General features: G+C 36.6%; 1 protein-coding gene across 2 annotated transcripts in view; it reads right to left on the bottom strand.

Moving 5' to 3' along the window:
* Positions 1 to 26,754, bottom strand: part of ATP2C1 (ATPase secretory pathway Ca2+ transporting 1) — a 173,516-nt gene that overhangs the window by 27,779 nt on the left and 118,983 nt on the right. For both annotated transcript variants that reach the window (XM_019810711.3, XM_011286227.4), the window contains exons 12-19: positions 22,195 to 22,319; positions 21,212 to 21,309; positions 19,167 to 19,262; positions 18,990 to 19,079; positions 17,047 to 17,151; positions 12,674 to 12,830; positions 9,583 to 9,753; positions 7,871 to 7,968 (exon numbers count right to left, since the gene is read on the bottom strand). In XM_019810711.3, coding sequence (XP_019666270.1) covers positions 7,871 to 7,968; positions 9,583 to 9,753; positions 12,674 to 12,830; positions 17,047 to 17,151; positions 18,990 to 19,079; positions 19,167 to 19,262; positions 21,212 to 21,309; positions 22,195 to 22,319 — 940 coding nt within the window. The remainder of the gene's footprint in view (positions 1 to 7,870; positions 7,969 to 9,582; positions 9,754 to 12,673; positions 12,831 to 17,046; positions 17,152 to 18,989; positions 19,080 to 19,166; positions 19,263 to 21,211; positions 21,310 to 22,194; positions 22,320 to 26,754) is intronic.

The raw sequence follows: 26,754 nt of genomic DNA on the forward strand, positions 1-26,754 counted from the left end.
CTGACCTATTTAAAGATCATTGCTCCAGAAATTCTATCTCTCTTGCATCAAAATCTTTTCCTCACTGACGCATCATTATCATCAGTATACAAACATTTGATTATTTCTTCCATTTAAATAAAAACAAAACCAAAAACTTCCCTTCTTGTTTTGGGCACTACCCTACATTTTCCTCCTTCTTTATAGCAAAACTCCTCTGTACTTGCCATCTCCCATTTCCCCTCTTCTCATGCTCTCCTGACTCCATCCCAGTTGGGCCGCTGCCCCCACCACTGCGCTGAAACCCCTGCTGAAGACTATGAAAGACGACCTGCTTTGCTCACACCAGTGGTCCTTTCTTTTCTGACTTACGCTCTCAGCAGCACGCTAACGTAGCCGGTAATTCCCTCCTCCTGAGATACTTTCTGCTCTTGGCTTCCATGATCACCCTACAGTCTCCTGGTCTTCCTCCTACCTTTCTGGCTGCCCCTCTTTTGCAGGCTCCTCCGGACCTCCCTGAAGTCTGAATCTTGGAATATTTCAGGACTCAGTTCTTAGATTCCTCTCTACAAAAGATCTAAGAATCTCCACCTGTCCCTAGGTGATCTCATCCAGCCTTAGAGATTTAGATTTTATTTTTATGCATTTTTGTCTTCAGCCCCAGTATCTCTAAAATCCAGACCAGTGAAATTAATCCACCCACCTATTCCAAAGTTCCTTTTGGATGTCTCATCTAAGACTTAAAAATATCACAAACTGAACCCGTTATTTCCCAAAATACATGTCCTTCATATCCTCTGCTAATGGCAAGTATATCCTCCTAGTCGCTCCGGCTCAATTCCTCCTCTTCTCTCACATGCCACAAGCAGTTTAACAGCAAATCCTATTGGCTCCATCCTCAAATAAATCCAAACTTCAACCTCCTTACTCTAAACCCATTGCCAATACTCTGGGCCAATATATGAACTGATTTTTTATTTCTGCCCTTGTCTCCTGCAGTCTCTTCTCAACGAAGTGACCACAGTGAAACTGCTAAAACAGAAGCCAGATCACATCTGTCTTCTGCTCAAAACCCTCCAATGACTTCCTATCTTCCTCAGAATGAAAGCCAAAGCCCATTACTACCTACCCCTTCCTCCTCATTTGTCTTTTTTCACCTAAACTACACCTACTCGGCCTCCACCCTGTTCCTTAAACACACCAGGCACACTCGCCTCAAGGTCTTTGAACGTGTGTTCCCTCGTCTGGAGTGCTCTTTCCTCAGATATTACATGGGCTGCTCCTTTGTCAAGCAGTTTCTCGGTAATAAGGTCTTTCCTAGTCATGTTATCTAAAAATTTCAATTTACCTCTTCAATCTTTCCTCTCTCTACTCCCTGCTTTTGTTGGTGCTCCTTAGCACTTATCTGACACAATGTATATATTTACTTATCTTAGACTATAAGCTCCCTGAAGGCAGTCCTCTATAAATACATATAAAATGAATAAATCACTGAATTTAGTACCATCAAATAGACTGTACCCAGTTTCTCTCCCGATTTTAATAAAGGTCTAAAACAAATGAGGATTATTTTCTTAGGCAAAAGACTCAATCTAACTGTAACATCACATTACTACTTATGCCTAGGGCCTTTAGATACCATGAATCACATAAATCATATTTGGAGAATATATTTCCTTTTTAAAAAGCTCAAAATCCTTTGGACTCTTTAGTAAGTCATTAAAAAGGACTAAAGGACATCTGTATTGAAAGTATATTGCTACCTTCTGAGTGACAATTCAATATTACTGCAGAAATTAATCATATAGCACACAGCATTGAAATACAGGAGTATTTAGCAAAGACTGCATATTTTCCAGAATATTTAAATCAAAGGCTAATTACCACCACTCAGGTTGAACAGAGTAAAATTTTGCCTTTGTTACACTCACTGCACGTCATTTGAACCATGGCAAATCATGCCATTATATCACTGACAATGGCAGCCACGAGGACATGCCAACCGTTGGACTGAAAGCATATTTCTTTTGTACACTAACAAGTTACTTGACGTGCAGTCGGTATACCTACGACCTGATATAAGATTTTAGTATTTCAAAGGTTTGATGGCAACTCAAAAATAAGAGCAGCAGTTTTGAGACCAAGCAGATTTTAATGAAAACTCAGTTGGTGCTTTGCATGTGGTACAGAGTAAAATTTGTTCTTAAAGCAGCAGAAGAGCAGATCAATCTTTTAGGTGACTAAAAACACTAAATTTAGTGACTCAAAATTATGGCCTAAAGAAATAAGATTTAAAACAAAACAATATGGAAAGGACTAGAGACTGAGCTACATCACTGTATCACAGAGCTAAGATTAGACCTGGGGGTAACTGAATTTCCTCTATTCATAATCTTTTCACCTTTATATCTGTTTCTCTACTTAACAACAAAAAAAGAATATACGGATTAAACGTAAAGCACACAATAAAATCATGTACCTTGGAAGCAAGAGGGAAAAAGATAGGATGAGGACAGGATGGTAAAAGGACAGTGTAAAAGAAATAGAACTTTGAAAAGGAGCAGGTTTAGGGAATAATTTTTTCTCTTCTCATTGGTCCTTCTTTACAGTGTCATATTTGCAGTTAGCACTCACAGGTTTGTTTTTTTTTTAATGTTTATTTATTTATTTGAGAGAGAGCGAGCAGGGGAGGGTCAGAGAGAGAAGAGAGAGAAGGAATCAAACAATCCCAAGCAGGCTCCACGTTCAGCACAGAGCCCAATGCAGGGCTCAAACTCACAACCGTGAGGTCATGATCTGAGCAGAAATCAAGAGTTGGATGCTTAACCAGCTGAGCCACCCAGGCACCCCATCACTCACAGTTCTCTTGATCAACATTAATAGACAAGGGTGCTAGCAAAAGGAAGTTAAGAAGAATACAGGAAAATACTAAAGGAGAAATTAATGAAAAATATTCCTGGAATGAAAATAACCTGCTGAAGTTTCCCCAATCTTCCAGGAAAGATATAAAGATACCAGATGCATTGAAGAAAAGAAAAAAAACAAAAACAAAAAACAGGTGACTGAAATAAAATATTTACAACCTACCAAAAACCAAACAGCACACAGATTGGGGATTCTATTACAGGAATTTGATTAATAGTTTTGGTAGTAATACAAATGAAGGTACTGCTATTAAAAAGAACAAAAGAGGATGTCCACTTCTATTGATGGGAAATATAGGACACACTACAAGAAATCATACACAAAAAACACTGAGAACTCCTAGATGGACTTTCTACATAATTACACAAAATTGAGTTTCCATGCTACTCTTTTGTTGGCTCTAGGTTAAAAGGACAGAGTAATGTTAGAAATGAAATATGAGACTGAATTATGGAAAGAGGAAGCTAAAAAACATTTTAGTAAGGAAAAGAATTAATATGATTTAGTACATGTGGGGAAATCTCAGTAAGCTGGCAATTTAGAAGTTTTTTGCTTTTAACACTAATAAAAGAAAAGCCATTCAAACTGGTATGAAGTAAAAGCATTAGACCAAGTATATATGTTGGCTGTAAGAGAGTTCCATAAACGTAAGATGAAGTGGGGAAAAAAACAAGTTACAGGATAAGGGCAGTCCACCTAAGCTCAAAGAGCTAAAACAATTCATTAATAGTATTTGCAGAAAAGATTTAGGTATGCAAAAGAAATACCTCGAAGGGAGCTCTGGTATTTATGGAATTCCTCCTTAGAATAGGACAAGGTGAAGCAATTCAGTAAGCTTCTCACAAAGCTTAGGTTTTATATTGTTTTAGTCTCTTTGGAATAGCATCAGGGTATCTGCCATAATTAATGCATAAAAACTGTTATCTGGAAAAGACGTAATTTGCCCAGGCTGATGGTGTAATTTGTAATTTGCAATTTGCCTCTTCCTTCTCTAAGTACCTTGAAGTTGGTTTCCAGAGTTCATTAGCATTTTTATCAGAGAGCCCAGAGAGTGAACTAAGAAAGCAAATAAAATGAAACTTCAAATCTGTCAATTTCACTGCTTGTCACCATCTCTGGGAATAGGTTTGGAAGAAAAGGTTGAACAAAGGTCTAATGGGAAAATGTTTAATTAACTGCAGATTTCACATATATTGACTAATGTACACTCTGTCCCAATACCCCTAGGTAACCTAGTACAGAATTTATTCTTTCAGAAATAAATGTCAGGAAGAAACTATCACGAAAGGACACACACACACACACACACACACACACACACACACACACACAAAGTTGTGTTCAAATATGGAAACAGCTTCCTCACTAAATGTAAAATAAAGCAAACACACACACTGCTCCCAGATGCTCTGAAAACAGCATTCATGAGTAACTAGAGCTTCAGCAAGAGAAAACAAATGAGTAAAAGAGCGCATTTCTACTAGTTACTGTATCTAAAATCTAAGCACAAGTGAGGCTGATGGCCCAGGGACTTAATGCTACTGTAAGAAGCAGTTTGTGGAAATACAAGCTAAACATTTTCAGAGGACAATTCACCAATATGTGCTAAGCATTTTATAAATGTGTTGGTCATCAGTCCAATCTTTTCACATGAAGAAATTTATTCTACAGAAATAATCAGAGATAGGCACAAAGTCATGTACAATAATATTTAATGAATCAGTAAGCAACAGATGACAAAGTCAGAAGTCACACAGACCTGGACTCCCAGTCCCAATGCCACTGCTATCATTTATCAGCTCTGAGATTTCAGATTAGTATCCCAAATTCTCTGGGCCTCAGTTTCTTCATCTGTAAAAATGGGTCTGCCCATCTCTTATAAGATGGCTATTAGAAGTAAATATATAACGTATGTAATATATGAATTGCCTGGTACATGGTAAATGGTTGCTTACTCTTATTATCCTTGAAGCATTGTTTAGAGTAACAAAAAATAAATGGAAGTTAAAATTTCAACACGAAAATGATTATATAACCATGTATTTGCTGTGTGTTTATACACACATAATATATCCAAGCAAAATACTGTGCACCCATTAAAAACATGTTTTATAATGATAAGTTATGATTACAGAAATGCTGATGTTAAATGAAATGTTCACATTTATAACACTATTAAGTTCCAACCAGGTTTTGTCAAAACACATTTTTAAAAAAACACATGGGTTGGGGCACCTGGGTGGCTCAGTCACTTAAAGCAGCCGACTTCAGCTCAGGTCATGATCTTGCGGTCTAGGTGTTCGAGTCTCATGTAGGGCTCCATGCTGACAGCTCACAGCCTGGAGCGTGCTTTGGATTCTGTGTCTCCCTCTCTCTGCCCCTCCCCTGCTTGCTCCCTATCTCTCTCTCTCTCTCTCAAAAATAATAAACGTTGGGGCGCCTGGGTGGCGCAGTCGGTTAAGCGTCCGACTTCAGCCAGGTCACGATCTCGCGGTCCGTGAGTTCGAGCCCCGTGTCAGGCTCTGGGCTGATGGCTCGGAGCCTGGAGCCTGTTTCCAATTCTGTGTCTCCCTCTCTCTCTGCCCCTCCCCCGTTCATGCTCTGTCTCTCTCTGTCCCAAAAATAAATAAACGTTAAAAAAAAAAAAAAGTTTAAAAATAATAAACATTAAAAAAAAAAAAAGACATGGGTTAACTTATTTTATTATTTTGGATGCTCTGCACAACCTTTGAGTATCTGGATTGTTTGCAGGTAGTTTCCATTCTAGCTCTTTTCTAGGTTTTCAGTTTTTCTACAATGAACATATACTACTAATGAACAAATTTTCTAATCAGAAAATTGTATTATAAAAGGCTTTGAGTTAAGATGTGGAATTAACCTAAGAAAATTCAGTGTTCTAACTATGTAACTTGCAGTTTTGAGTGTAAAATAAGTGAAGAAGGTAGCACATTTTATTTCTGTCAATGAATAAGTAGAATATGCCTAATAAAATAAATGTCAGATGATAAGCACTTATTTTAAAGGATACATAATTACATGTACATAAATAGGTTGAATAACAATGAGGACAAGAAATTCGAACTGTCAAGACCTTAGATGTAATAATGCTGCCTATCCCTTATGGGGCGCTTCCTACAGGACCTGTGTACCCACAAATCAGTCTTTGAAGTCCCCCGGAAAACATCCTAAGATAATAAAATAATCTTACACTTGAAGGCTCTGAAGAAGTTGCCTGTGTTATAGAAGAGGAGATACTTTCCCTAAAAACAATTTGTTAGAAAAGCATTACAATCAACGGTAAAAAAGGCATTTCAAAGAAAAAAAGCAGTCTTTTTTTTCCAATTTATTTAAACAAAAAGAAAAAAAAAAGAGTCTTTTCAACAGATGGTGCTGAATAATTGAACATCCATCTGCAAAAAACTGAACCTTAACCCATTTCTCACAAAATTCAAATTGGATCACAGACCTTAGTGTAAAACCTAAAAATGTAACACTTTTGGAAGAAAATATAGGTAAAAAAAAAAATCTTTGTGACACTGGGTTAAGCAGAGTATTCTTAGAGAAGACATCAAAATCATGATCCATAAAAGAAAAATAAATTAGACTTCATCAGAATTTGAAACCTCTGCTCTCTGAAAGAGTGCTAAAAGAATAAAAAAAATAGGCCACTAGGAAAAAATATTTCAAATCAAATATCTGGTAAAGGACTTGTATATATAATATATAAAGAACTCTCAAATTCAGTAAGAAAACAGACACAATTTTTAAAAAAATAGGCAGAGCAGACACTTCACTAAACAAGGTATCTAAATGGCAAATAAGCACATGGAAAGATACTCAACATCATTAATTGTGAGGGAAATGCAAATTAAAACCACAAGAAGATACTACTATAAACCTATTAGGATGGGGTGTGGGGGAACTAACAATCCCGTGTGCTAGGGAGGATGCAGAGCAATCAGAACTTGAAAACATTGCCAGTGGGAACGCAAATAATAAAGCCACCTTAGAAAACAACTTGGCAGTTTCTTACAAGGTTAAGCATATACTAACCATGTGACCCAGCAACTACTCTTAGGTATTTATCCATGAGAAATGAAAATTTATTTTCATACAAAAATCTAAACACAAATGTTTATAGTAGCTTTATTAATAATCAACAAAACCTGGAAATAATACAAATGTCTTTAAACCGGGGAACAAGTAACATTCCCCCAAACACTGGTATACTACTCAGCAATTAAAAGAACAAACTATTAATACTCACAACCAACATGGATAAATCTCAAAGCATTATGCTAAATAGAAGAAGAAATTCAAAGCCTCATACTATAGGATTCCATTTTTAGAGTATTGTGGAAAAGGCAAAACTATAGGGACAGAAAACAAATCAGCAGTTGCCAAGTGCTAAAAGTAGAGAGAGGAGTTGACTATAAAAAGGCACAAGCGAATTTGGGAATATAATGGAACTGTTCTATATCTTGATTGTGGCTGGTTGCAAGACTGCACGCATTTGCATTTGTCAAAACTTAGAACTGTACGTTAAAAGGGGTAAATTCTACTGTATGTAAATGATACCTCAATTTTTCAAAAAAGCATTAAATACTCATGCTACAATTAAATCAAAGGGGTAAGAAATACAAAGTAATGGTCTCTCTCCACTCTGTATTTTTTACATACAATACAACCACTTAACCTTCATAGCACCTTCCTCAGAGGAAAGCTGGTTCCTGCTAAAGTTAACAAATGTGTGCTGGTATTCATAATGATCATAAATAATAAATACTCTCAATACATCATAAATATTCTCAATGATAAGGCTGACTTCAGTGCTAAGATTTAATTTCAGGATGTGGTTCAATAAATTTGGTGGTCCTGTCTCCATTGTTCCCAAACAGTTTCATTAAGATAACAGTAGAAATGTTGACACTTAGAATAAGGTTTTTCCACCTAAAAGGTGGCCTACCTTTGGTACTATCTGGGAAAGCTGCTGGACATCCATTGCATCTATTTCTTCTCCTGAGACTGACTGGGAAGTTTTGGAATACAATCCCAGACGACTAGCTAAAGTAAAATGGGAGAGAAAACATAATTGAACAAATTAGTTTTGCTTGGGGCCCCTGGGGGCTCGGTTCAGCATCCGACTCTTGATTTTGGCTCAGGTCATGGTCCCAGGGCCATGGGTTCAAGCCCATATCAGGCTCCATGCTGAGCATGGAGTTGGCTTGGGATTTTCTCTCTCTCCCTCTGCCCCTCTCACACACCCCCCCCCCCCCCACCTCCTGCTCACACTCTTGCGTTCTCTCTGTCTCTAAAACCAAAAACAAAACAAAAAATTAGTCTTGCTTGCTAGGCTACTCAACATAATGCTCACTTAATGTGATTTGTTATCCATTCTCTTTTTAGGTATAAAATGTCTTTGTATCAAGGGATCATAAGACAAATTACTAGTAAGGCAAACCTATATGAATTAGTAAAAAGTCTGGCGTTTTCTGTTTGTTTTATTTTTGTTTATATTTAATAAAGAATTTTCACTATTTAAACTACTATACCTAAGAACTGAAACAAGGCCAATGGCTTTTGCTTAGCAGCTCAATTTTTTTAAATTTTTTTAAGTGTATTTATTTAGAGAGAGAGAGAAAGAGAGAAAGAGAGAAAGAGAGAAAGAGAGAAAGAGAGAGAGAGAGAGAGAGAGAGAGAGAGAGAGAGAGAGAGAGAATCCCAAGGAAGCTCCACACTGTCCGTGCAGAGCCAGACGTGGGGCTCGAACTCATGAACTGTGAGACTGAGATCATGACTGGAGCCAAAGTCAAGAGTCAGATGCTTAACCGACTGAGCCACTCAAGAGCCCTAGCAGCTCAATTTTAACATAGATCTGAATGCATTTTAAGTAAAGTATCCAAAGCCAGACAAAACAGTGGTGGATCTGTGATAATCATGTAGTATATGCAAGTGAAAATAAATGTTAAAAGGTTTTTCTAGGTATAACTTTCCCAACAATGTTATGTTTCTGGCGACATATTCTTCTTAGCATAAAATATGAAACTCCTATTCCAGGCTCTCATCATAGTATTAAAATCAGAATTAATGGACTTAGCAAGCTTAAATTTATCAGTATGAATTATAGTTTACAAACTCCAGAATATTAATTTTCAGTGTCCTTTTTTTCCTCTTATTACTTCTTAAGGTAATCTTAAATGGCATTCAAGCGACAAAAGCATATACATAGTGTAATAACAGAAATATTTATATAAGCTATTTTCTTTCAAATTAGGTCCAAGTCAAAGTCTGCTTTAAAAATTATCCTCAAGTTGAAAGGGAAAACTAAATTTCATTTCCTTTCATGTGCATAATCTAGTACTTTTATCCACAGCATAGTGGATTATGAGATTAAAAATAATAAACTATTCTTTTGTGAATAAAATACATGTGATTTCCTAACAGTTTAGCTATGTATTTGCAATTAACAGCATTACTTTTGAACCTAAAATAAATTTTTCCCACAATTTTATATAGAATATGAGCAAATTAAGAGTCCATTTTAATTGCATAATGTCAATATTACGTGTACATGCTTCATACCTAATGGTTCACAAAGCTATGTGCACTGCAGTTAATTTCAGAAAAACTATTTTTTAAAAAAACAAAAAAACCAAAAAGGCAACAGCCTAGTTATACCAATTGCAACTGCAGTCTCCTGTGAGTCTCCAGTAATCATTTTTATTGACACTCCTGAGGCAATGAGTGTTGTGACAGCTTCTTTCACACCAGTTCTAGGAGGATCAATGATTCCCACCAGGCCAAGAAATGTCAGCTGTCCCAGTTCTGGACCAGAAGCTAAAGCTAGAACTGAGGAAATAAAAAAATCGAAAAAAGGAAATGTGAGTCGCACAGCATTACAATTTACTTGACAAAAGCTAGAGACAAATCACTTAAGACTGTAATCTCATAGTTATTATATAATCATTAAATAACCAAATTATTACATGTTAAAACATTAATTTAATGGTTCTAGAAAATGGGGTTGCTTTAAGCTATTAAAAATTAAAAGGAATCAGACTAAAGAATAAGTAGAGATGGCAAGTAAGAAGTGAAAAAGAATGTTTTTATAAAGTGACTACGTGTGGCTCCTCTAAATATCACCTATTAGATCTTTAGAAAATATAATTAGTTATTTGGAGAAACTATGGGTTTGCTGAGCTTTGAAAATAGTTTTAAACAGACACCTCAGAGGGGGGTTGCTACTAATGTATCTTCATCTTTCCATTTTATAGGTCTCCAGAACACTGAAGGCTTGGAGAGAAGACTTATTAATTAATTATACATAACATGTAACAATTTCATACATGACAAACCCTGGGAGGTTAATTTAATCTGTAAAGTGACTGTAAAACCACTAATAACAGTAGTTTGATTTCTCTCACTCTTTTCATAACATTGACAGGTATGTCTTATTTGTAACTTTGGTTCTCTAAGAATATCTAAATAACACCACCATATCATTATTTGTGTCATCGCTGGACACTTAAGACACAACACAAACTACTATTCATTTCCAAATATCATTTAGCTTAGTCTCACAACTCTGGTAACTACCTTATGAGCCAAAGAGATGTGTCTCCATCTGGAATATTATTAGACTGAACAACTTACAGAAAAAAAAAAAAAAATACACACACACACAAAAGCACACCAACTGAACATATGTATCTCCTGGGGAAACTGAAAAGTCATAACCATGATCACGAACAGTATCCATTCTTATTTAAGCAGAAGGTTCAAAGGATTAGATATATTTGGAAAACCAAGGTTAGAGGCAAATGACTTCTATTTTTCCGATGTCAGAGTCATAGACCTAACTATGTAGATGTGTGCCCCAAAGGCTTTCACCCTGGAGACAATGAGCCTCCTGACAGTCCCTGGTGTTGGAACAGAGGCAGAAGACAACAGAAGGAGATAGTGAGTACCAATTCCTATGTCACCAAACCCTAAGAAAGGGAGATCAGTTCCTGGCGCTCTCAGTAGAGGGGTGGTATTAGCCTAAAGGTTAATATCCTGTATTTGTTTCCTCAGCACAAATGAAGATGCACTGCTGCTGTTCAGGACAACGGTAGGTAGACTTTTTTCGTGTGGAGGGTCCCCGACTAAAACATAAAAACAGAACAGACTCTGACTTCAAAATTAAGAACCACGTGTATTTAAGAAACTTAAATTTTGTAAGATGTAACCTAAGTATGTATCAGGTTAAATCTGAAGTCTTCCTATTCCCCTTATGTTAATTTCAGAAGGAGGAGAAAGCGGAGCTTAAGCACAGGAAAAGACATGCAGCAAGAGGCAAAAGACCAGAGTGTTTCCTAAAGCCCTGGGAGAGAGATTTTCTCGCTACCAACTCTGGTCTGTTTCACAATGTTACAACACCAAACCACACACACACACACACACACACACACACACACACACACACACACACACACACACACACCAACAAAGACCTCCATAATCCTTCAGATGAAAAGAGTCCAAATAAAAACATACGAAACCTCTGAAACTTCTTTAGGGTCCCTAAATCCAAGCCAACTTTGGACCCTCTTGTTAAGAATAACAAAACTCTGCCTTCAAAGCCACAAGAATACCTTTCTAAACCTAGCTTATTGTAAGAGCAGAAATCCTGTAGACCTATCCAAATGTTTTATACCCACAGAGAGCCCTTGCTTAAGTGAACCGTGAATAAGAGGAGTATCTTTTTACATTAAGTTGCTTTCTCCTCCCAGGATTGTACTTGACTTCTATTTTGTAAAAATAATAAGACTAAGGAGGCCAACTCTTCCAGTTTCCTTGTAAGAGACTACAAGCCAGAGGACTATTGAGAAGGTAAAAACCAGGTATGGCCTCAACCCCTGACTCTTCAATCCTACACATGCTGTCCCTAGGAGAAACGGCCTAATGTGTGTGTGTGGAGAGCAGACCCTCTCTCTCCATCACTGTTCAGTCAGCAACACGGACATAAAGCAGAACGTGGGCACTTCTTTACCTGTCTGGTGAATGGTAAGGGAAGGTCAGCAGAAGAGGAATAAGTAAACAATCACCAGAGTTTAAAGGACAAATCAGAGACTTAACATTTTAATATTTAGGGAATTATTTTAGATCTTGTAATAAATAAAACAGTTAAAATGATAAAACAAAGAAGGAGTAATATCACTTTCCCTTCCTCCATTTCTATTCTCACAAGATAAGTTTGTCAAAAATAAAATTTCTATCACCTACTCAGAGACCACTGCACGTCTGTAAGAATTAGAAATTTCATATTTTGCTACATTCCCAACCTCCCAAATTTTGGGGGCCAAATAGCCAACTAAAACATAAAACTTCAGAAAGGACAGTGTTCTATAAATAAACCCTGGAACAGAATGGGGCAGCTCAGATGTGAAGCACAAATTCATCTACAATTAAAAGAAGGTCTCACTGGGGTAGGGGTTTGGGAGGGATGGGTCAAACAGTTAAATGGGATTAAGAGGTACAAACTTTCATTTATAAAATAAAGTCATGAGGATGAAAATTACTGCATAGGGAATATAGTCAACAACACTGCAACAGTATTACATGGTGACAGATAGTAACCATACTTATTGTGGTGAGCATAGCACAATGTATACACTTGTCAAATCAGTATGTTATACACATGAAACTAACATAACATTGTATGTCTGCCTCAATAAAATACAATAACAGTTACTTTTCCACCCTAAGGAACTATGTTAAATGGCCTTACCTCTGAGCCCTGCAGAGCCCATTCGTGCTTTCTCCTGTTGGTACAGATCTCTTTGTTGCTGGGTAAGTGCCAACATCTGCCCTTTGCTATAGTATGTAGTACAATACTTAATCACCTGTTCATAAGCACCTTTCATAAAACAAATCTCTGGTCCATCCTAAGAAGAAAAAACATTGCAATTAAATTCAAGTTAATGCCAACTTGTATGTATCTGTCACTGGAGTCAACAATACATGGCATACATTTCTCATAATAACCAGGGCAGTTACTCAAAGCTAAGGCTTTGAATGGCACTTCAACTCTGAAGATTAAAAGTTCATATGTGGAAGCTTTTTTTTACCCTCGAGAGAAAACAGCATCTACTCCCCAACCACCCTCACCTCCACACACAGAAGGCAATGCTACCCTAAGCCCTGGATTAGCCACTCTGGGATTTGGGGAGGGCCTTACAACGTAACAAGAAAAGGAAAGAGATCTATCATCAGCCCACAAGCAGTGGCTCAGGCTTTCCATCAGCTGCTATTATATGCGCATTATGTATGTGATCCCATTTAATTCCCAAAGCTACCTTGTAATTATGGGTATTATCAGAACCTTTTACTTTTTACCTTAGCAAAGCATTATACAAAAGCTTACAATGAAAAACTACAGTCGCCTGCCCAAATTTTCACACCTCTAGTCCTACTCTACTAGAACAAACCAATTTTAACTGTATTCCTTCCTACTTATCTCCATATTCTGAAATGCATTTACACTGCTACTTTTTTGCTGATCAATTTTATACATGGTCCACTGTGACAGGTGATAGTTTGGCCACCCTACTATCTATTCCTCCTCTCCCCATTGTTACAATGAAGTTAAAGCAAAAGTTGCCAGTATTCTGTGTACTTTAGGGTTTCCCACCCACTGAGCAAAGGAAAATAACTAAGAACAGTTCACAAACATCCCACTTCTTGCAGGTACATGACAGGAGTGTATTTCTCTGCCCTTGTCTCCCACTTTGAAGTCAGAGGTGACTTGCTTTGACCAATAAATATGAACAGCACTGAATCACTGGCAAATGCAAATAATGTGCTATTCCTCTGGCCCTGCTAGGACAGTGTATGCTCACACTGAGACGGAGCCTTCATCTGCCTTGGGTCCCCAAGTAACTACTGAGCAGATATTAGGAGGTAAGGAGGCAAGAAGAAGGTATGATGCGGTTTCCATTAACTCAAATATATTTCTTTTCTTATTTAACTTCTTATTTGTTTAGTTTTATGTACGCCTATTATATTATCTCCAAACTCTTCCATGCAATATAAAGCCCTTCTCAATGATATTTTTCATATGATTAAATGAGCAGGTAAACTATTCCTTCCACATTATTACTGAAGACCTCCTCCTTGGGTATTGTTCTCCTTTCCTTTCTAGTTTGAGTTGGCCAATTTCTAAGCCTGCTACATGACTGGTATGCAGGACTTCCCTTCACCTCTGTCCTGGGGATTCTTTGCACCCTTCTCCTGGTTAGAACTCTCTGGGTTCAAAGTCTTCATTTTCCTTAGTTGTGTTTTCTCTTGGAATAACATATCTGCAAGTATCTAAGAAAAGGTATGTGGGATACACATTTTGGGACGTGGAATATCTGAAAACATTTTTATCCCATCCCCACATTTTTTAAGTTCAGTTGAGAATAAATTTCCTCTCAATGTGAAGACATTCCTCTATTATCTTCCAGCCTCCAGAGTCCAATATGACATTTGAAAAGTCTAAGAAGCTACTTTAATTCCTAAACCTTTATATAAAATCTCTCCTTTGCCTCCTCTCTGGCCCCAAAAACCAGTGGAAGTTCTTAGAATTCTCCTTTAGTGTCCTCAAATTTCTTGATTATGGGCACTGTGTTTATCCCTTCACCCCACCCTTCTTTAATATAACTCATTGTGCTGAGCAGCTGGTGGGCAATTTTATTCTAGAAGTTGAGGTCCTTACTCTGGAAAATTTTGGTGTTATTTGATAAAACCTTCCCATTTTCTGTTCTCTGTTACCACTGTTGGCTATCTTGTTTATATTCTAATTTTTGTACCTTATCTTTTATATTAAGCACCTCTCTGACTTTTTGTACCCCTTTCTGATAGATTCGTTGACTTTATTTTCAAAACATTCTACTTAAGGTATTTTGTTGTCATTTTCTAGGGTCTTTGGAAATTTTCTTCAGTATCCAGCATTATCTTTGTCTTGTTGAGACCCCTTTCCCTTTTGGTTTGGTCTGTGTCTTTCATCCTGAAGACAAATATTTAGCAAACCTTGACTGTCCATTTACTTTAAGACTCAGGAAATTAAAGATCTAGAAGCTCCATGGGCACTGATAGCGTTTATCAACTGATAGCCCTTGCTGTAGGGTGATGAGATGATGACCAAGAGTCAGTAAGCTCTACCAGTGAACAAAGAGCTTAGGTAAGAATACTCCGTATTACTGGGATCTCCCTGAGACCAGTAAGCTTCCCTACAACTCTTCAATTTTTGGCATCAGCGAGTGAGGGTAGGAAGATACCTCCCTGCAGGCATTCTAAGAAAGTGGAGTTAGATGCTGGAGGCATGCTCTTCAGGACAATGACTTGCCCTTAATCACTCTGTTTTCAGTTATAAGCCTTAATTCTGCCCTCCATTCTTGTTCCCAAGATGGGATTGCTGATATTCTACTGGGGTAAAGAAGGGCTAATGGTTGGGCCTCAAGAAACAGCGAAGGTTCTTAGGGGATTTCTACTGGTTCCTCACTCAGAACTTCAAACTGATCTCTTGCTTTTAACCTTATGTCTTAATCCCCACCTTCAAAGATACCTATCATACTGAGTCTTTTCCATCCTCTTTTTTACATCCTTTACTGACTGGCTGTCATTTTGACAGGTTCCAGGAAGAGAGTATAAATAAACGTATACTGACACACTCAAATGAAAGTCCTCTTAAGACAAACTATTCGAGCCACTGGGGTTATCTTTATGGTAAGTCTGCCATATCTGTGCCAGACTGACCTCTTCTAGATCCTGAGGCACATCAGTGGGTTTGGGTTTTGTTACACTGGTTGGTTTTGTTTTGTAAGAGGAGATTTTCAGATCAGCATATGAGAAGAACAATCACATACATCTTTCAAACTTATACCCTGCTGCTACATATCCCCCACTCCCATAACTGAGATCAGTTCTCAAGCTGTAACATTAATGTACAACTTCCAAAGAACAACTCTGGTGAAGTTAGACTCAAAATTGCTGAAGTCAAATCATTAAACTTTACATGAGCCACATCATCTTGAAGTACTGAGTGACCATATATAAAACATAAAGAAACAAACTTTCCATATAAACTCATATACGTATTCTTGCGGTCAAGGGACTCCTTTAGTCCAGGACAACAGGTGAAAATTATTTAACTCTAATGCAATTTGTGAAAGCTTTATGTTACAAGGTTTAAAGGCATTTTATTTTTACACTTTTATTTATTTACTTGTCTCCCTTCCCAGGAGTTCATAAAAGTTCCTTTAAAGATCAGACAAATCTTTTTTCTCCTCATGAACAGAGTTCCTGGCAGACATCTATTGACAAGTTCAATGTTGGCCAACTTGGCCTTTCTTTTAAAATCAGTTATGTTTCCTATTTATTATGAGTGAGAAATCCTCTCACTCATTCCTGTCTACAGAGATGTAATGGCTTCAAACTATTTGCTCATAGGGGAAATCACATAACCAATTATTAATTCCTAATAAAGAAAATACTAAAATAACATATATATTTTTTAAGGGCATGGCAAAAGTTTAAGCATCAAACTGGTAACAGCAACTATGAGTGACATACTTTGTAGATAACTAAGAAGTCTTATTACACTAACTTTATAAAAATTTCTAAAGCACCCAGGGACAAAGCAGTAGCTTGAAATATCACTGCATGTCATTTTGCCAGTTTGTAAGCTGGATCAACTAACATGAATTGTACATATTTGGTAACCACTTTTCCACAAAATAATGTGGTTTTGTTTGTTCTGAAGACAAGGCATTCCTTCAGCGAAAGAATACTGATTGACACCAGAGAGCAGAAACCTATAATACACAGTCATCAAGAACAAAGATGTTGATAGAATCTGATGTCACAAGTTCTAGGACACTGAGACCAGGCTCCAACTCATTTTAAGCTATTTGCTCACGCAGCAAAACCGGGTATCCATATGCATGAAATCAAAGGGAGCATGAGAGCAACAAGGATGAGTTACTACGAATTATATACACTTTAAAGAAACAGGCCTTTGCTTTGCTCAATGATCACTTAAAGCCAAAGGGGGATAATGAGAGCAACACGGTCATCTACGTTCAGCAGGATTTAGTAAGCACTCGTTACACAGAAAGGTACCTGCTGTGTCCGGTGTACACACTTAACAGCCATCCACTTTTGCTCAGAGCTAAAAGGATATTCAGCTTTTCTGATATAGTCCTGTTGAAGCCCATCAAGACCCATCTGTATGACACAAAAAGAAAGTTAATTCTCACCAACATGGGACTATTTTTTTTCTTTAACACAACTTACAGCTAGGCTGGCTAGAGATATCTGTGGAGTATTATTCAAATAATGGTGACAGAACAGCAATGCTCCTTCCATTTATACTGTATTTTTCTGAATGACAGCATACGTGATCAAGATGAAAGCCTTGGTGTGTACAGACAGTGTAAGGCATGCTCCCTGGACAGTATGCAGACCAAATCTTCAACAGTGACTATATGAAAATCTCTGCTGGCTCAAATTCTGGAAGGAAGCAGGGTACCCAAACCATAAAGGTACCCAACTGATACTGAGTATGTACTTTTGTAATCAACAGAAGCTTCAGATTCAATTCCTTACTTCCTCGGGATCTAAATCCATCTTTCTTGTTGCTACCATCCTACTCCCGTGTACCTTACCGCTTGATATTCTACCACTACCAGGGTCATGTAGCTGTTCTCCTTCCCAAAACCCTCTGCATTTCCCTCTACATATTCAAACTACTCAAAAACCTAGCTTAGTGCTTTTTGTTCTTTGTTATCTACTGAAACATGTTCAGACTTTTCTTCCTGGCTTTCAAAGATCCTCTAGAAACCCACCGTGCAACCTCTTTAACAATCCTGTGGGTTACTCAAACTCCCTTCTTGTCATCCAGGTCACCAATACATAAGCCACCATGCAATCCATGCTTATTTATTCCTCCACGCTTTTATCCTTGCTCTTTCCCTAGCTTACTGCCTTTCCAAATCCTGCCTATCCTTCAAAACCTAGGTCTCCAGTCTGAATGTGCATTGTTCTTATATGTGGCTCAATGTCTAAGACTTAACTATCTACTATATTGGTCTACCTTCTGTTTCCAGTATGTCAGTGTCAACTCCCTACCCTAAAATGTGAGGTCCTCAGTCATACGGAGGTGGTTTCACACACTCTTAAAAGTTAAGAATATAAGGTTAAGTTTAACACAGTAAATAACAGATAACAGATTCAACTTTTAAATATCCTTCAAAAAGCTATACAATGCTACTTTAGTTACAAGAGAACAAATGATAAAGAAATGTAGCTTTCTGAAAGTTAAGAAAACATATATTCTAAAAATACCAATTTTATTAAATACAATAACCTAAATTTCTATACTGGATCTCAATTCAAACAACCTCATTTAGAGGTATCCTGTTTCACACAAGTCTCAAAGCTTTCTAAGACTGCTTTTAAAAGTACGAGTTTTAATTTTTGTTATGGAAGTGACAGAGTGGGCTTTAGGTTTCATATTTAATCAAAGGTAAGACTTAGAAGAGGAGACCAACTGGGAAAGACAAAAGGGTCACAAAGAACAGCACCCTATCTCCCCAACACAGATTCTAACTCTATATTCGTTTTAAGAAATTGATAATGGAGGAAATGGGAAGACTGGAAAAAGAAAAGCTATGTCTTAATATCTTCACATGGAAATACTTTAAAGAATGTTTCCTTTTACTCATTTGAATGTTATAGTACTTCAGCAATTACACCCATTTATAAAGCTTTTCACACGAAACTCTAAATATTATGGAAAACAAAAACACTCTTCATAAGAAGAAATCCAGTCACTGGTCATTAATTTGTTTCTTGAACGTAAGGCATAAAGCTATACTGAACAGGCTGTATTGGCTCTGTAGTTCCAAGAAGAATAAAACTAGTCCCCAAAAGGCAATGTAAACAATGAAACATTGTGAGTTGTCTTCATTCTACACCTAAAAACTAGTAATACTGAAACTGATAGCCTCACATTCTCTTGTGAGGGTAGTATCTTGTATACTGAAGAGAGATCAGGCACATACCTTCATTGCAAGAGCGATTAAAGCTCCTTCCGTTGGCTTCCCCATTAGAGTGTTGTTTCTAATGACAGCATCATTGCATACACAGCCCGCCTAAAAGAAATACATGGAAACTATGAACCCATCATTGTGTCCTAAATCATTATGAAAAGTCACCTTCTTAGGGAATAAAGTAGTTACCTCAACAATTCTGCTAACAGCTGGGTTATAGAATCCATGAACTACATCACCATCAACAATCACTTCCCCAAATGGATTGTAGCCAACACCAGTAACCTAAGGAACATAAAGTGGGGTCAATAATTCAGCCAGAAGACAATGACAATACTCATGAAAACTGAAAACTATGGTGAGTTATGTTCATTTAATTTTATACATTACGATACTATTAGTGTATATATTTAGAAAAGCACTTGTCTGTAAGAATACTTAACAGTTAAAAGAATATAGATTCTAATTTTTACCATAATGACAAACCTATAATTATACTAATAATTAAATTAATAATTATGACAATGTACAGGATAAGAAGAAATATTGTTAACATAATCTTACATTGTTTCTACTTATACTATAAAAAAAAGATAAACCATGAAAATCTCTATATGTAAGTAAGCTTTAAATTTATGTAACATTATATTTATGTAACATACTAAATTTTCCAAGAATTCAAATCCATTTCCACACCTAACATTTGTGACAAACCTGAGACCCAGAAAACAGCAGAATTCTTTTTGCAAATATGCAGGAACAGAGACATTATGTGATTTATCCCAGCACTTACAAACTACTTTAACATAATATATTACACGCCAGTTTTAAAAATCAGAGGTCAAAACAAACCAGATACTTATTCTGTATGGCTAGAGCAAATCAAGTTAAATTTCACAATAAAATAAAATTAAATCAACAAAAAAAGATAAATCAACAGAAGTTAAATTTCACAATAAAAATAAGACAGTTTAGAGAATGTTAACCAATTAACAAATGGTTAATGCTCAACATATCAAAGTACGGGCTTAAAACAAAACAGCAACTTATATCCTACCTTCCATATCTGAACCATAGAAGCACATGTAACCCCAATGACCCAGAGTCATCCACAAAAGGCATATTCAACAACAGAGTATCAGGTATCCTTCCTTAACCAAATCTAATACCCTAAATAAGAACAGTCTCATTTCAAAGCCTATGTAAAATGGAATTAAATAAACCTAAATGCAACTTCTGTCAATTTGTCTAATGCTTACTTTGCTCGGTGAATTGGATATAAATACAATTTAAAATACTGTACCCATCCTAAGTGGTGTGAATGGACACACCAGTCAGAAATCCAGTAAAGACTGGGGGCGGGGGGGGAGGGGGTGGAGACTGGAACTTGTCCTCATCTAGCTTCAAAATTAACCAATGCACATACACTGACATGCACTTAAGAAACTGCCAAAATGTAAGTTTTAAAATAAAGTAATTCATCTATTCATTTATTCTTTCAACAAGTATTTACTACTGTGAGGCAGGCCCCATGTTAGGCAACTTAGTTCTGCTCTACTACAACTTCTAATATTTTAGAAAATTTTATCTGGGCTAAAAACTAAGAGGCACGGAGTGCTATGAAAACAAATAAAATAGGACCAGTTCTGAGTGGTCAGCAAAGCTTTTCTAAAGAAGTAGGGTTCGAACTGCAGTGCAAAGGATAGAGAGACATTAAACTGTCCTGTGCAGTGAGAACAGCAGCGAAGGTCCTGAAGTAGGAGGAATTTTGTCACACTGAAAGAACATAAAGCCAGTATATCTGGTGCACAGAAAGTGAAGTGGAACATATAAGGCTGAAGAAGGAAACAAGGAACAAAATACGTACGGCCTCAAGAGGCCACACTTCAGGATCCTGGTCGCAATGGAAACATCTTAATTAGGGAGTGACTTGCTCAACATTTGGTTCTGAAAGATCTCTCAAGCTGCGTATAGAGCAAGAATAAGAGTTTGGTAACAAATGGCTGGCAGGGGTGACTGGAAGGTGCTAAGGATGATGCAAAGTTTCTGGTCTGTAGAGTGTACAGCGTGTGCAAGTGGAGCGGGATCAAGACTGGTAAAATAAGGGAAAGACTCTGCTGCTGCTGAATTTATAACCCTTTTGAAGATAAGACACTAGAACTGTGAGGAATGTCTACACACCAAGTTTCTTAACAAAGAAATGCTGTTGTTAAAAAAAAAAATCTATAGAGTACCTCAGCATGCAGACCGTCTGAAGTAAATATGTGAGTAACAGTCATTTCATTCTTTGTCAGTGTTCCAGTTTTATCTGAACAAATCACATTACAGCAGCCTAAAGAATAAATCATTACATGTCACCAATAGAGTCAGAGGGAAATAAACAAGTTCACATTGAAAACAAATCAAAGACTCTGAAGCCTGTCCTGCTGCTCTGAATTTTGAACAAATCAAGTTCACTGATAATTTTAGATGTTTTCTCATTATGATTTCACCATAAAGTGATTACTCATGTTAAAATTAAAAAAACAGATTAACTGATAAATGTTGACTTTTTCTTATTAATTTGCAGTTGAATTTCTACAAAGCTTCTCAGTATTAGCTTTATATAATAATTCTAGAAAGTTTAAAGGTACCTAAATTTAAATCCATATAATTGTTTCAGTCAGAAATTTTAAGATATTTTGCCTTCTCAGTACTGTAATGCAAACTAAAAATTAAATTCAACATTTTTAGAATCCTAAATTAAAAAAAAAAAGATATTTCACAGCATACAGAAAGTTACTGCAATTTTCACATCACACATAAAGTTGTTACGGCAACACTTAGCAACTGTTGTATATTTACTGTTATCAGAAATTCAACTGAATTACGACATTCTGGGATCTATAATTATCTTTCTTGAGATGTCAAAGGAAAGTAATTCTACTAATTTTACTCTAAAGTTTCACTGGTTAAATAGATTTTTTTTTTTTTTTTACATCATTTAAGCATTACAACATCTCTGATACAGAAAGATTTCTCTGAAAGTCCCCTATCCTGAATGATACGCGTTTTTAAGTACCTTTTCTGGTTGTGAAAACCATACTTAACTTTGCCACAAGTCAAATACCACCACTCAAGCCTCTAAGACAAAAATGGTAACAACCTGCAGATGATTCACTATTGATGTAAACTCACACACTATTGCATAAGTATGCTCACATTACCACATACTTACCCAGAGTTTCGACAATAGGCAGTTTTTTCACAATGGCCCTTTTCTTCACCATTCTCATAACACCAAGAGCTAGAGTCACTGTGACCACAATGGGAAGACCTTCAGGAATTGCTGCTACAGCCAAACTGTAACCAATATATACTTAGTATTGAAGCATAAATTAAATAGTACCTACAGCAATCAGTTCAATTGGCTGTGACTTAAAACTGAGGCTAATAAAAACACAAAATCAATATTGTCAATACTCAAAAAGTGGCCTCAAGAAGAAGGGAAAGTTGATTACCATTTATTGGATAACCTACTAACTGCCAGGTTAAGTGTAGTGGTTGAAGAATACAGGCTGTGACATCAGATTACCTAGATCTGTACCCCTGGCTTCCCCAATTTTTACCTGTTTGACTCTGAGCTATTATCACTCTACCCCTGTAGTTTAGTTTTCACATCTGTAAATACAGATAACAGTAACAGGTATTCAGACAAAAACTTACACATGACTGGCCATACCAGCACTATTTACAATTACCAAAAGATGTAAATAGTCCAAATTTCCACCAACTGATAAATGGGAAATTGTAGTATAGCCATACAATGTAGTATTCTGCCATTAAAAAAAAAAATGAAGTACTGATACATCCTACAACACGGATGAACCTCAAAAACATTATGCTAAGTGAGAGAAACCAGACACAAAAGACACATGTTGTTTTGGTTCCCTTCATATGAAATATTAACAGTAAGCAAATTCTGAGACAGGAAGCAGTTTAGTGGCTGCCAAAGGCAAGAGAGAAGGAAAAATGGTGCGTGATCGCCCAGTAGGCACAGGGTTTTCTTTTGGGGTGATGACAAGTTCTGACACTTGATAATGGTTGTAGCTGTACAACACTATGAATGGATTTAATTCCACTGAATTGTACATTTTAAAATGGTAAACTTTATGGTATGTGTATTTTATTACAACCAAAAAATGTACTTCACGGTTTCCCTCTGCAATTTTTTAAAAATCAAATTAAGTCTCGGGGCGCCTGGGTGGCTCAGTCGGTTAAGCGTCCGACTTCGGCTCAGGTCATGATCTCGTGGTCCATGGGTTCAAGCCCCGCGTCGGGCTCTGTGCTGACAGCTCAGAGCCTGGAGCCTGTTTCAGATTCTGTGTCTCCCTCTTTCTCTGACCCTCCCCTGTTCAAGCTCTCTGTCTCAAAAATAAATAAATGTTAAAAAAAAAAAAAAATCAAATTAAGTCTCTATGTTTTATCCCACACCAAACTCCCCTATAGGTAAGGACATATGTGTTCCTGTTCCTCCTTCTAACATTGTTCTCTCCACTGCTTCTGCTTCCCAATTTCTATTACCTACCTTTTCTTCAGAATGATCTACCTTGACATCATTAGCATCCTGTTCTATAAGCATTATTAAAGGCTTTCATGCTCTGTTTACAGGTTAATTCTAAAAGGTGAAAGCCAATGAATGACACAATACCACTGGCTAAACAGTATACACTAAAGTCAAGAAATATGTGCGGTCATTAATGTTCCCTTCTCTCTTTTGAACTATTCTATGCTCAAATAGAACCCTCGTTTCTTATGCTTCCATTAACCCTCACTGTATCAGGAAAAATAGGCATCAGTTTACAATCTACATCTAGTGGACCTTTCCCTTCTTTTGTGTCTAAGTTTCACTTTATAAATAATTTGCAAAGGAATAAATGGATTATGAAAAACTTCAGAAATTTTTAATTTTTAAAAATTTTTATATATTGTTTAAATTTATCTTGAGAGAGGGAGGGGCAGAGAGAGAGAGACAGAGAGAGAGAGGGAGAGGGAGAGGGAGAGGGAGAGGGAGAGGGAGAGGGAGAGGGAGAGAAAGACACAGAATCCAAAGCAGGCTCCAGGCTCTGAGCTGTCAGCACAGAGCCCAATGCAGGGCTCGAACACATGAACCGGGAGATCATGACCTGAGTCAAAGTCAGACACTTAACTGAGCCACCCAGGCACCCCTAGAAATTTTAAATTTTAACCCCAAATTATATTTCTGGATTTGAAGGTATACATATATCAAAAATATGCAATGTCCTTTGGATGCAACTAACTGCTTGTCAACTGTCATGAAGGAACCTGGAATATATTCACTTTACAAAAAGTGATTTCAGATTCAAAAAACATTTCCCATAGGTTATATAGGCTTATCAATTCTGGTTTCACTTTTCGCATTTGTACCTTCAAAATGCAACACTTCTGAAATGTTGATGGTTCATAACTTTGTTGAAAAGATAAGTCATCTCTGTAACATAATTTTTAGATTAAAAAACACCAATTACAAGGGGTGTAAATGAAGTTTTTCATTTCCATATCATCTATTTCCGTTTAATCACCTTTATATTAATACCAGCCTTCAGTATTTGTCCACTTATAAATGGTATAAAGTAAAAGCTGGCATACAAATATCAGAAAAGATGAAAGAAAATGGTCACACATCCTTTTAACAAAAAAGGGGTGGCCTAGGTTCTTGTTGTAAATGCATGATAAATTCCTTGATGTAGAATGACTAACTGAAAGAGAATACCTGTCCTTCCTTTTTGTCATAAGAAATAAACTTTCACTCATTAATTCAGGAGTTAAATTAAATTGAAGCTACCATCACCCAAAGAGTCACAGTATTAAGATTTCACATATATTATTAAATTTCACCCTCATCATTAGAGCCTACAGTAGCACTTTGTCTCTTTGCATTTCATCTTCCGGTTTGTCCAATAATTTTCCTGTCAATTACTCTTTGCCATTATGTGGGAAAATGAAAAATTACAATTCTTAATTTTAATGAGTGCAAAAAAGGGGCGGAGGGAGAAGAAAAAGACAACAACAAATATATCTCTGGACTTCTTTTATACCTTTGTAAATGATGATGTAATATTTTGGGCAACATAATAAAAGAATTAAAGGATAACAGAATAATGATGATTTACTTTATTATTACATCAACCTTGTAAGTGATCCCATCATCCTTCTGCATTCTTGTTTTACTGGTTTTTAGCACAAATGGAAATAATTATTACAATAATTGCTATTTCATTTGCTACAATGAAATAGCAAAATGTTTTAAGACATAGGAAAAATAAGGTCACTAATATCTTAGATTTATAAAAGTACAATGGACCCATATAATTATTACAAAATAGAATGAGTTTTATTCTATTAAAATATATTTTTTAATACTTTGTCCTTTGTAAGACTTTGAAGTAGGAATAAAAATCATGATTATATCAATCTTCACAAAGAGAACTGCTCAAAAAAATACTCAAAATCTAAAAATGAGTCCAACAGCTAATATGCTAATGTTTATTATCTCATCCTCATGCCCAATGTTAAATTTCATATTTAACCCATCTTTTTTATACAGATTTAAGCCAAGAGTTTCAAATTGTATTTTTGCCCCTTTTAAGAAAAAAATATACTCCTTCACCCCATCACAAATGTCTTTTAACTTTTTACTCCATCTACCTACTCCTTGTAATCCATTTGATTTTTTTTTAATACATTGTTTTTGTTCTAATATTTGAACTATGACTTCCTATGCCTACCATAGAGCTATCATCTAGAATTTCTTTTCCTTATTACGTACCTAGGTGAATTCCACTCTTACTTATATCCCATACATGATCATCTTCCTTTTTTTCATCTTTGTTTTGCTGGAATTCATACAGGATGGAGAAGGAATAAATTTTCTGATTACCTGCCTATTTATATTTGTAATAACTGGATCAATACTTTGGCTAGGCCTAGATTTACTGACTTAAATTCCTTTCCCCTCATACTTTGATAGCATTGCCCCCACTATTTTCTAATGTAATCCAACGTTACTATGGATGAAGGGTAGCTCTGTTCCCCTTGTGACCTGGCAAGGGTAGTATATCAACTATGTTGCCAGGCAACACTGCTTATGATAAAGGGATCTCCTGACTGATAAATTATCTATGGACTGGAAGAATTATAATTTATCTTATAGAAGCCACTGCTTTGGGTTTCCAGATCGTAGGTGACTCTTACAACTGGACATGTTTCTTGCAAGCACCCTGGAAAGTGTATGTTCCCAGAGATGTTGGCTCCTGTGGAATATGAAACAATTTAACCCAGGGTAGCCCCTGCACTCACAAGGCCATCCCAATCTTCTTGTACCTAAAGCTAAACTACTGCACAGACTCTCTCATAAGAGGCATGCCTTAAGTTGCCCTGCTGTTCAAGGCACAGGTGCCAGATAGGACATATGAAAGTCTTGTGCAATGAAATGTTTAATAGAGTCTAAAAAGACCCCTTGGTGGAAACTGCAGTTGCTAACAAGAAGTTTGATACCAGTCGAATTATCCTTCCTTTATAGACAACCTGACTGGTTTTCTTTAATTTCATATGATGTATCTAGTTTGGAGTTTTTTTCATCTTGTTTGGCATTTACAGAATCCATATAAACTATAAAGATTTCACGTCTTGCTTCAGAGACAAAAAATATTCACGTATCATTTCTTATATAATTTCTTCTTACCTCTTTTGAAACTCCTATTAGTTAGATTGGCAT

The sequence above is a fragment of the Felis catus genome, chromosome C2 (assembly GCF_018350175.1).
Source record: "Felis catus isolate Fca126 chromosome C2, F.catus_Fca126_mat1.0, whole genome shotgun sequence".
Taxonomy (NCBI): domain Eukaryota; kingdom Metazoa; phylum Chordata; class Mammalia; order Carnivora; family Felidae; genus Felis; species Felis catus.